An 11927-nucleotide genomic window follows, 5' to 3' on the forward strand; every position below is an offset into this window, starting at 1 on the left:
ATGGCTAAGAGATTATCCTAATTGCACAAAGAGTTTCAAACACAGCTAGTGGTGTCCTCAACACAAGCAGCCACATTCATCCCTGACTTAAGGGCTGTAAAGCTTGATTTGAGACACACAGGGCTATCTGGGAGGGAGAAAACATATTCCTTTCTGTGTGGTGGGACAGCAGACCCAGCAAGATTTGTGCAATTCATATGCAACTACGAAACTCATGTTATTTTCTGCTCAAAACACACCGTGGTAGCCACCAATAAGTAAGAGCTCATGGTTAGGAGACATGTAATAGCAGGCTAGAATGGTTCTTTGCATGCCAGAGCTTACATGGGGAGCAGCAGCCCAGGGTGAGCTTCCAAAGGTTGTTACAGACCAGAGATGGTGACTTTTATGATGTTTAACATGCCAGATCCCATACCCCAGTTAGCCCAGGGAAGAGCATGCAGCCAGAGGGTAAATTCACTCAGCATGGCCTCACCAGAGGGGGTGAGCACTGAATTAGGGCCCCAGGACACAAGCAGGAGGTCTTAGCCAGACAAAGGTGGTAAGCATAATGCTCACAGCCTTCCTTCTCATGGTGAACCCAAGATCCAAGTTTCCCATCCCATCCATCCACACTGGAAATTCTTTTCTCCAAGTGTTGTTTGCAGAGCAATCCTGGTTTTCATTTCCATGGGAAGAGGCAGCCTGGGATTTTCACTTGAGACTCAGAGAGGCCACAAGAGCCTCCCAAGGCCTCAGGCTACAAGAGAAATGGTACCTAATAAGCCAGAAGCTTTTCAGCACGCCAACAATTCTGAGCAGCAAACTGTTTCAAAGGTTTAAACCTACAAAAGGAACTGTCTGAGTGTGTGAAAACCTGTGACTATTTCTTCTACCAACTCAGGGCAAGCACCACATATAGCAGCTGGTTTTGCAGCAAAATACCACACAGCTCCAGCTCTCTCCATCCCCCAAAGTAAGTGTTCTGCCATGTACAGCATTCCCAAAGGATGGAACCCAAAGGTTCCATCAGGCAGCAACATCAGCATCCCGAGACAGAGCAGGAGAAAAACTTGGGAATTTGAGGTGAATGCAGGAAGTGATAGCTTTATATAACTGCACTGAATAACTGCTGGCCACTAAAAGCCCCGATCTCTTCAGCACTCGTGTTGAAACCTGCAAAATGTAAATCAAGCCTTTGCCAGACCAACTAAAATAGCGTCTCCCTGAGGGCTCCACAAATACCACGGCAAAGCCCGGGCTCCTGACACGCCCTGAACACCGGCCCTGGAGCTGGAAATGCCCTCCCAGCGCCTCAATTACCAGCGAGTCTTTAAACTGCAGCTACACTAGGCACAGCTTCACCTGCATACCTACACCCTGCGTGCTTGCACTTGGTTTTACCACCGTGGTTCCCTAAGGAAAGCAGCAAACCGCAGCCTCATAAAGCTTTAATGGGATAACTGGCAAACTGAGGGCATCACTGCACTGAGTAAAACACAGCAACTGCATCCCAATGCTATAAACTATCTACTTGATTTAAGTCACATTTTATAGCTCTCTCTTCTGGAAAAAAATAAAACACACTGGTTTTCTGTACTCAGAAAAACCTCTGGTCTGCTAAAAACAACGGGCAAATGAAGCCAGGGCTGAGCACAAGAACTGGCAACTCGCCTGGGTTTCCTTGTAAATGCCTTCAAATGGCAGTCATGCCTCAAACCAAGCTTTGCCGGCAAAGTGTATATATAACCAAGCACCCTCGCTCCCTCAGAGCCAAATAAAGGACTGAGCGTGTGGGAAAGGGGGAGGGGAAGGACATGGGTAATTCATTTCTTCAGCAACCAACAGCTTTCACAAGTTTTTCTTTATGTATACAAGACACCATCCAGCTTGGTGACATGAGTTTCCAGGCTAGTCTATAGCAATGATTTCAGGAGCTGACATGTTTTTAACCAAGGCAACCAGAAAATTCATCTTTCTTCCTGACAGGCAGCCTACCAGAGGGCTGCTTCCAGCACCAAACACTGTCTTGTCTTCTGAGGCAATGACAGAAGAGGAAGGAATTGATCCTGTCTGCCTTCCAGATAGCCCTGAATCCATAGTTAGGCCACCAGCATCATCAGTCAGGCACATCTGGACACCATCCCTGCTGAGATGCAGAGCACAGGCACCTGCCCCAGGAACTGGACTGCTCTGAGCTCACAGCTGATAAAAGCATGGCTGCTCTCAGTGGACATGGAGCCACCCCACCATGGAACAGCCACCAGCACGCTGAGGAGGCTTCCTCTTTATCTGAGGAACAAAACCCTGGGATAGTCACAAATCACAACAGCTGAAACCAAGGTGTGAGAGTGTCCAGAAAGTAAAAGTGGTGGGGAAAAATGAGAGGTGGCTCTAGCAGAGCTGGTTGGGAACACAAAGGTACATGTAGAAGTGGATTTTAAAAAGTGTAGAAACAACAGAAAGCACACAGAAATTAGAGCTGCAGAAGGAAAGAGTGAGAATCTGCTCTGAAAAAACACAAACCTTTGCCCCAGCAAGAGCACCTAGAACCAAAAATACTCCATGTACCTCCATGCTGTCTCTTTTCCCCTTCTTCCAGTGTTCAAGGGAGCATCTCCAACAGCACAGCATTGCTTCTGTGTGTCAGGGGTCTACAGCAATGCTGTGCTCAAGTGTATGCACACAAAGCACTGGGGAGATGCCAGAGCTATCCCAGGCTCCCAGGACAAGCAAACAGCACAGACAGTAAAAATAACGTGACACCCTGGCTCCAAAAACAAAGCAGACAACGCACTGTAAGGCCTTGGCTTCCATCTTCTACTTCAAAGCTGGCACCACTGCCTCAAAGTGCCTTTTTTTGGGAGTATATGGAAACATAGTAGGAGAGCAGTAAGAAAAAAAAAAAAAAAAGACTGGCCGGGTCATGTCTAAATAAGTAATAAATTCTGAGGAAATGGAAAATGGGGAAGCCAAGGGATACTTTTAAGAAATGTGGAAGAAAGGACACAGCAATGCTCTCCCCTCCTCTCACTCACTAACCTGATTATCCAGACACCACCCTATGAACAGGTTCAGCTCCCCCTTCTCCTGACTTACAGCCGCAAATTTGTGTCTCCAGGCCTTTTACCCACTCTTACTTAGGGAGTCTTAATACCCTCTCACACAAAGAGAAATAGCCTGTGTAACTCTAATGTTCCTGGTGCAGGGAGTGGTAATTACCCCAATTCTTCTCTCCCCAGGGAGCACCCTAACTTCTGGGCACAGATGTCATCTCCAAACACTGCCAGGATCTGAGCCTTTAACTCAGTAATAGTGATCTGTGCTGTGTTTTCCTGTATCAGGCTTTGTGCTGGCACCTAGTCCCAAAACTAAAGGTTTTTAAACTTGCTTTGAACTGCACATTGTAAGGAGATTCAAAGAAATCCACATCCACATGTTGGCAACAGACCTGCAGTTCTTACTGACCTGCTGCAGGCCCCTGTGAAATGTTAATTCTGCTCTACATGGACTGAACATTGCTGGATGTTAATCAAGACATCTCAAACTGCCAAAAAACTCAGCACAGGGCAGCATGTACATAAAACCCAGAGTCAAGGCAGCTGGTCCTGACCAGGTGCAAAACAGCATTAACCATTCAGGACACCAACACTTTCAGAAATGAAGGCAATTGCAGCATCAAATAAGGATATGGGTCTGAGCACAGAGCTTAATCCTCAAAGACCAGGCAGAACTAAATGCATGAAAGGGCTTTGTGCCTCAGAATGCCTTTATGTCCTACCCAGTGCATAAATACTCGTCAAGCTCCTTGCCTCTTAGTGATGACAATAATTAAGTGTCCCACAGACCACAGTGCCTGCGGGCACACAGAACCCAAAAGCAGCACCCAGCAGCTCACTCAAACAAAGGTGGTTTTAAGACCTCACAAAAGTAGGGAAGAGCAATGCTGCAGAGAAGTTTGGGGCATTTCAGGCTAAAAAGGAGCTGTTAGTACTCAGCAGCTCTTCAACCTGCCACGAACTCAGCAATGCAGAGAATCACACAGCACATGTGTAGAGAGATAAATGCTTTGCTGTTGTCATCTTAAAACCAACTTCACCACCACCAAGGCCACAACAAGCTTCTGATTCTTAAAAGGCTTTATACTAAAAATATCCCTCTCAAAAACCTAACTAGGAAAAATCAGGCCAAAAAAACCACTCAAATACATCAAAGTCGGTCAGGCAGCTTCTGCTTTAAAGTTGTACTCTACTCAAAAAACATGGCAAAGCAAATTCCCAAAGCTCCAAGAGCCTGCAAACAAACCTGGAACACAAGTGAAAGTGCTGCAGTGCTACAGTATTTTGAAGATGCAGATGTTTTCAGCAAAATGTGTGCATTTCTTCAAAGCTCAGGACACAGCACAACGCTCCCAGTACTGTTTCTCAAAGAACACCCATATACACATGGGTACACAAAACCAAGCACAGCAGTAATACAGATGGGTGTGTGAGTCTTGCCTTGATAATGAGAATTACAATGACTGTTATTAAAAAAAGAAGTTGAGATCAAATCTTTGCTTTCCAGGACTTTTGAAAAAAAAATTCCTAATGTGCAAAGAAAAGAAAACAAAGAGGGACTATTAGATATGCTTATGTGTTATATTTATGTTGAAGCTCCAAACAGAAGGAAACACTTCTGGGGCACATGGATGTGCTCATCAGGTGACCCCAGTACAGGACTCCGTGCCATCAACTCCATCTCACCAATGCAGGTGAGAGCTCTCACAAGATCCAGCTCTCCAAGCCCTAACACCATTTTTCCCCTGAATTAGACTGTTACTGATACTAAACTTAATGCTCAACATCTGCTCTTGATTGGAAGCTGTGAATGGCTGCAGTGGGGCTTTCTTTAATATTTATTTGATTTAATGACAGGAGGATATAAGTTGTGGTTTCACCCTTCTCTCAGCTGTCTTGTCTTCCAGTTCTTAAATGATTACCCTTCCTCCATGTCATGACAGCTTGAATAACTGAATGAACAGAAAAGAAAAGCTTGTCCACAAACCAAAGTGAAGGCTAAAACACTTTATCCCAAAGAAACCTCTGGAAGTGACAACCAATCAGGAAATTTACCTTCCTTTTTTGCCTGGCTGTTACAGTTCAGCAGCAATGCTGGCTGCAGACACGCCTAACCCACCCAGCAATTACAGGACAATGCTGCCCCAGGGGGTAAGAGGATACACGGCAGATGTGCCCCGGCACACGTGATTCCCCACAGTGCCTGCCACTTTCCAAACCAACATCTCCCACCTGCATCCAAAGCTTGTTGCCTGGAAAACTCCATAATCCAGTCCTGAGCTCAGCTGTATTGGGTTACCAGCTGGACTCGATCTTAAAGGTCTTTGCACAGAATCATAGAATGGCTTGAGTTGGAAGGGACTTTAGGCTCATCTCATTCCACTCCCTGCCATGGGCAGGAACACCTTGCACTAGACCATGTTGCTCCAAGGCCCGTCCAACCTGGCCTAGGATACTTCCAGGGATGGGGCATCCACAGCACCTCACCTCCCTCACAGGGAACAATTTCTTTCTACTCTTTTTCCAACCTAAATGGCTCAATGATCCCTGGTGCATGGGGTGGGACACGATCACTGCAACCTGCTCCACCAGCTGCCTCTGGCAGGGAGGCCTCTCCTCTCACAAACCAACAGCACCTCCAATGCAGACTGCAGTGGAGCAACCCCTGCAATATTCATTGGAGAATGATGAAAATCAAGTTTACCAAGCACTGTTGAGCAGATGTGAGTAATCTATCAGCTGAGGGATGAAGAACCAGCACAGGGCCAGACCCCTGGCTGAGGATCCCACCACAGCCATGGGGTGCAGGCAGCACTGATTTAGAGCTGGTGAGCATGGCTGAGGACCTCCAGAGCAGGGACTCAATGACAGCCCCTGAACACTGGACCACCCAGGGCCTGGTTATTGGCACTCACCCAGGCATGGCCCCAGCAATGCCCATTGTCCAGGTGACCTTTCAGCACAGAACGACAGAATGGGGCAGGTTAGAAGGGACCAGAGTGGGTCACTGGGTCCTTCCTTTCTGCTCAAGGTGGGACATTCCAGAGCACATGGCACAGGATTGTGTCCTGACAGGTCTGGAATATCCTCAGTGAGACACTGCACAGCCTCTCTGGTCTCTGTTCCAGTGCTTGGTCACTGCACAGGAAAGAACCTCTCCATCATGGTGGAACTTCTTGGGCATCCATTCCTGCCCATGGTCTCTTGTCCCATTGCTGGGACCCAGGGAGCAGTATGCTGTGTCCAGCCTCTGAGCCCTCCCTGCAGACCGGGACAGACAGGGCTCCTCTCAGCCATCTCCTCTCTAAGCTGAACAGTCCCATCTCGTGAGGGAGATGCTCGAATCTCTCCATCATCTCCAAAACCTCTGCTAGACCTGCTCCAGGTCCTAAGGAGCCCAGACCTGGACACAGCATTCCCGATGTGCCTCCCTAGGCCTGAGGACAGGGGCAGGATTAGCCCTGGAAGAGCTGACTGTGCTGGTCCTAACACACCCGGGGACACCACCGCGCACAGGGCACGCTCGTGGACACCTCCTTGTCCTCCAGGAGTCCCGGCTCTCCTTCGCAGCGCTGCCCTCCGGCAGCTCAGCCCAGCCTGCGCTGCAGCCCAGGCTAACTCTGCCCCGGTGCCTCGCCCCGTGCCCGCTGCCGCCCTTACCGAGGTGCAGGGTGAGGTTGACGGCGGTGGGGTGCTGCACGCCGGCCAGCATGGTGCGGCTCTGCCACCAGGTCGCGTCGGCCGGGCTGTTGTAGTCGGTGAGGAAGGCGGCGCCATGGCTCAGGTGCGGCTGGGCGGCGTCGCAGAGGTGGCAGGACTGGGTGACGCCGGTGACCCCGGTCTGCACGCAGTACTCCTCGGCCGGCGTCCCGCACGTGTGCGTGGCCAGCACCGTGGCGTTGAACGCCGCGTTCACGAACTCGGGCATGCAGCGCTGCGCCCGCCCGCTCCGCTCCTCCGCGCACTCGTCCATGGCAGCGCCGCACCGCGCGGGCGCCCACAGCCACAGCAGCCACAGGCACAGCGCCCAGCGCTCGCCGCCGCCCCCCATGGCGGGGCTGCGGTGGGCACGGAGTAGGCTCGCTCGCTCGCCGGGTGCCACCGCTCCGCGCCGGCCGCGGGCTGAGACGGGCGAGGCCCGGCGGGGCGAGGCGAGGCGAGGCGAGGCGGGGCGGGCGCGGAGCAGGCCGGGAGCGGAGTCCCGCAGCGTAGCCGGGCTGGAGCTGCCCCCGCCTCGCGGAATGCGCCGGCTTAAAGCGGCGATGACGGCGGTGGGCCCGCTCCCACAGCATGGGCAGCTCTTGCCCTCGCCCTCACTGCAGCGCCGAGTGAGTGACCGCGGCAGAGCGCCGGGCCTGCCAGCGCACCCGCACCGGCACAGCCCCAAAACTGCGCCCTTTACACAGTCACCGAATCACTCAGGTTGGAAAAGACCTCCAGGATCATCGAGTGCAACCTTTCCGCGATCCCTGCCTTGCCAACCAGATCAGAGCCCTGAATGCTACGTCCATTGTCGTTTCTTGGACACCTCCAGGGATGGGGACTCAGCAGCCCCTTCCACTGTCTAACACCCCTTCTATGAAGAAATTCTTCCTAATGTTCAACCTCAAACTCCCCTGCTTGGCTTAGGACTATGTCCTCTATCCTGTCACTTGTTTACTGGGATAAGACGCCAACCCCCGCGGCTGTCCCCTCCTGTCAGGAGCTGTGCAGAGCCACAAGGTCCCCCTGAGCCTCCTTTGCTCCAGGCTGAGCCCCTTTCCAGCTCCCTCAGCCCCTCCTGGTGCTCCAGCCCCTTCCCCAGCTCTGTTCCCTTCCCTGGACGTGCTCCAGCCCCTCCATGGCCTTCCTGAATTGAGGGGGCTAAAAGGGACACAGCTCTCAGGGTACCTCAGCAGTGCCCGGTGTAAGGGAGGAATCACTTCCCTGCTTCTGCTGGTCTCACTGTTTCTGATTCCAGGTGTCCACCCAGGCACACACTGTCTCATGTTCAGCCAGCTGTCAAACACCACCACCAGGTCCTTTGTTCATTTAAATGCTTTTCATAGGGAAAATAAAAAGTCTCTTGAGAAATGCAAGAAAACCGGTTGTGGGTTGCCAGCTAAGCGACGCCAAACCTGGATGGTTTGTGCCATCCAAGGACATGATTCTAAGCAGATCTCAGGGGACACACCTCAGCTACTGTAATTTTTAATGAACTTTTGGTTATTTCCCTACCATAACCCAGATCTCTCTGCTGCTTAGATGCATCAGCTCTGCCAGACCTGGCCATACACTGCATTATGGTTTTTAGCTATCCTAAGATCTCCCCACAACTTTTCAGGTTAAGGAATTGTGTAAAGATTGTGTAAAATCCAGAAATCCTGTAAAGCCAAAATGTCTCTGCCCACAGCAGGAAGTTAGGCTTGATGACCCTTAAAAGGTCTTTTCCAACCCAAGGCATTCTGTGAATCTACAAAACTGCTTTTACAGGAGAAAGTGCCTCCAGAAGCCTTCTTGGTAAACAGGAAACTACTCCTTGAGAAAAAATTGATAGGGGAGTCAAGGAAAGGCCTTGTAAACTTGGTTATATCCCGAGAAAGCCTGAATGCAGCCTGTGGCTGAAAGAGCTGAAAAAATACAGTCTGTTCCGGGAAAAAATGCACATTGTTGTTTTAAAGTAAACACATGTATCCTACAGAAGTCCTTGCATGAAGAGCCCGAGCTGGACTGTTCGCAAGGTCTGCACAGCACATACTGGTCAGCACGCCTGGAAATTGTCCTGCTGCTGGGAGCTGTTTTTACATGTGTGGCTGTTCTTGCACATCAGTGGGGTGATTCCTCTTTCTGCCTCCCCACAGAGCCACGGAGAGAATGTCTGTGCTGAGGGTTCCCCCAGCACCCCAAGGGGCAGCAGAAGGGACACAGAGCAGCACAGAGTCACCGCTGCCTCGCTATTGTTCAGGCTGGGATGACACATCTCCAGTGGAAAGTTGGATTTCCGCTGCTTCCCCCACTTTTCCTCCTTTTCTGAAAACAAGCCCTCTGTTGTGAAAGCAGTGCTGAGCTGATGCCATCAGGGCAGAAGCTCTGAAAACAACATGCTGATGGAGCTCCTCAGGTTCAGCAGCAGCCTGGCTGGTGCCTGGAGCTGAGAGAGGACACAGCAGGATGGGCAACAAGGAAAGCACATGGAAACTCGATGTGAAGAAGGGAAGGATTAGGATAGAGGTGAGAGGGGGGCAGGGACCACAAGCAGGATCAAAGGGTGTTGCCACAAATCCCTATCAGCGATGCAATGAGATCATCTGTCCATATGCAGAATGTTCCCATGGGTAATGGAAAAAATTCTGCTTCGCACAACATTCTTGGGTTTAGAGATAGTCAGTCTTAGCACCTAAACCAAATAACTTGGGTTTTTTAACTATTCACTTTCCAACATTTTAAAGTACCTGTGTAAGACAATGCACCACAATTTATTTAAAGTCTTCCTTGACATTTTAATGGTACTGATTGTAACAAATCCGGACAAAGAGGTATTTGCTGATATTTACTATTTGCCATCAAAATCCAGTTTGTACTCTTAATGTAATTTCACCTTAAAACACCCTGACAGATCAAGTGATGCAGTTACATATTTCATTCAGTAAACCTACACTCATTCAACTGAAACCAGAATTAAATCTCATATCCCTGTGAAGACATGATTTGTGCTTTCCTTTTCCTTTTTAACCTCCTGAAATAATCTATCAAAGCATTGCGACATATTCCCTTTAACCCATTTTTTCCCAACACAGAAAAAAAGCATCCTTGTGTAAAATAACTGTGCCTTAAAAGCATAGAACCTAGAGAACTTCTGTGACTTTGCAATGCTTACAGGGTGAATAATATTAAAAACACATTGGTAAATAAATTGTTACAGCTGGCAACACCCCTGATGCAGAATGAGTCATCCTGTGTGGCAGAAGTGGCCTGGAAGGAAGTGACATCCTATTTGATAGGATGGAACCTACAGTTAAGCAGCTGTAAAATAAGAGTATTTGTGGATAAGGTTCATGACTGTGCTGAGATCAGACACACATATTGACTGTAAGTTAATTGTAAGTTAGCTGTCTAAATGGGTATGTTCTTACTTCAGTTCTTTTTTGACAGATACATATCAGGTTAAATGATTGAGAAAAAGTGGGGAGAGACTAAGAACAAAGAGAAGAAATGCAAAAAAGGAAAAGCAACATAAAAACCTGATAGGAAACAGCTTTTATAAAGGCCACTCCTACAGGAAATTCTGTCAGAAGGCCAGAATTTTCAAGGCTGGCTGTCTCCCTGTTAGAATAGACCCCTTTTAGGGGAAAAAAAAAAGGCCAAAAAGGAAAAAGCAGTGTTTTCTTTCCTTTTGATAAAAAAAAAAATAATTAGGAGCACTGTTGGCCTCTGTCCTTCTACAGGAGCTCAAAACAAGTGCTAGCACACCTATGCACCAAGATATTTGATCCATTTGGGGCTTAAGAGGTCCAGAATGTTTTTCACAAGAGTCACAGGGCAGCACTCATTTTAATTTTCACTCTTCCCATACTCATTTAGTATCAGCATTTATTCAAGGACAACATGTGTGTGTATAGGAAAGGAAAAGGCTAAGGAAATAAGGAAAAACTCAGAAATTTCAGACTGTGATAGCAGACCTTGGTTGCTCCATGTCTGTTAATTACTAAAACAGGTAAAAGTAATGCCCATAGAGAAAAAACCCTGCTTTTACTAATAAAAGCAAATAGATAGTTTTAGGATCCCCAAATTAAAACTGCTGTACACCCCAACATTTCATTACCAGTAGATGTCAGTTTTCACTAAAAACTGAAGGACGGAAAAGCCCCATGCTCACCATCAGCCTCATAGAGTCATCAGCCAGTGGAGGAGCCACCCAAGCAAGTGTAGGAAATGTCACTTGTCATAATCTGGCTGCTTTGGGCAACAAAGAAGTTTCCAGCAGCTTCCTGCCCTTCTCTGTCATGCAGGGGGCTTCCCGCTGGCCCCAGCACTTTTCTCAGCAGACCCAATAAAAACAACAGTAATCACACCAGACATCCATCCCCTGGCCACCAAACAGCCAAAAAGACTTAAAAGAAAGCAAGTGAGTCAGCAGATCCACTAAAGAGTTGGTGAGGATGACTTAAAACTCAGAAAGGCTGGTGACAATTCAGTTGCTCTTACAGGTGGATGCAAAAAGAAACCCATCTGCAGTCTCCAGTCGTGCCCTGGGACTAACACAGCACAGGATTGATGTCACAATGTATGAGAAATGCAGTTTTATATTAAAATCGGCCTTAAAGACATCCTGCTCAGGAGAAATTCCTCCACAATCAAGGGCAGGTGGGAAAGGAATGTGAATTTTTTTGGTAAATGGCCCAATTTCTGTAGTCACTGTAGTCACAATCAGTACAAATACAGAGTAAGTCAGACAACCATACTAGTTACTAACTATTCATATCTCATCACAATTTTATGGAAGCAGAAAGTTAATCTTATTAATAGAACTGAAAAACAGAGCTATTAGCCATGAAATCAGAAGGTTTCATAGAATGGTTTATTTAGGTTTTACTTTCTTCATCACTCTTTTGCAGAATGTCCTAAATAATCTTGTATGGCAATTGTGGGTAATTGCTGTAAAGGTGAATAAAAATATATCTCTGAATCTGTTCACATGAGGTAAGCTGCTTCTTTGCAAGTTTCTGCAAACCCTGGAGAAATGAAAGATGTAAGGGGATCATTTTATCTGTTTTCTCAAGTGGGTCTGGGATGTAGCCTCATTTTTTCTTCTTAATACTGATAATGTTGGGAAAAATGTGCTAAAACAAACAAAACATGAAAGGCCTGTGCAGCTTTCCATCTTCCGATTGTGGATTCAAACACAGCTCA

General features: G+C 48.0%; 1 protein-coding gene across 1 annotated transcript in view; it reads right to left on the reverse strand.

The window, feature by feature from the left end:
- The window catches only part of LAMC1 (laminin subunit gamma 1), a 64825-nt gene extending 57736 nt beyond the window's left edge, over positions 1-7089 (reverse strand). The window contains exon 1 of the mRNA XM_058809010.1: positions 6699-7089. Within this exon, the coding sequence (XP_058664993.1) occupies positions 6699-7089 (391 nt within the window). The remainder of the gene's footprint in view (positions 1-6698) is intronic.
- Between the last annotated feature and the right edge of the window lie 4838 nt (positions 7090-11927).

This window comes from Ammospiza caudacuta, chromosome 7, assembly GCF_027887145.1.
Source record: "Ammospiza caudacuta isolate bAmmCau1 chromosome 7, bAmmCau1.pri, whole genome shotgun sequence".
In the NCBI taxonomy this organism is placed as follows: Eukaryota; Metazoa; Chordata; class Aves; order Passeriformes; family Passerellidae; genus Ammospiza; species Ammospiza caudacuta.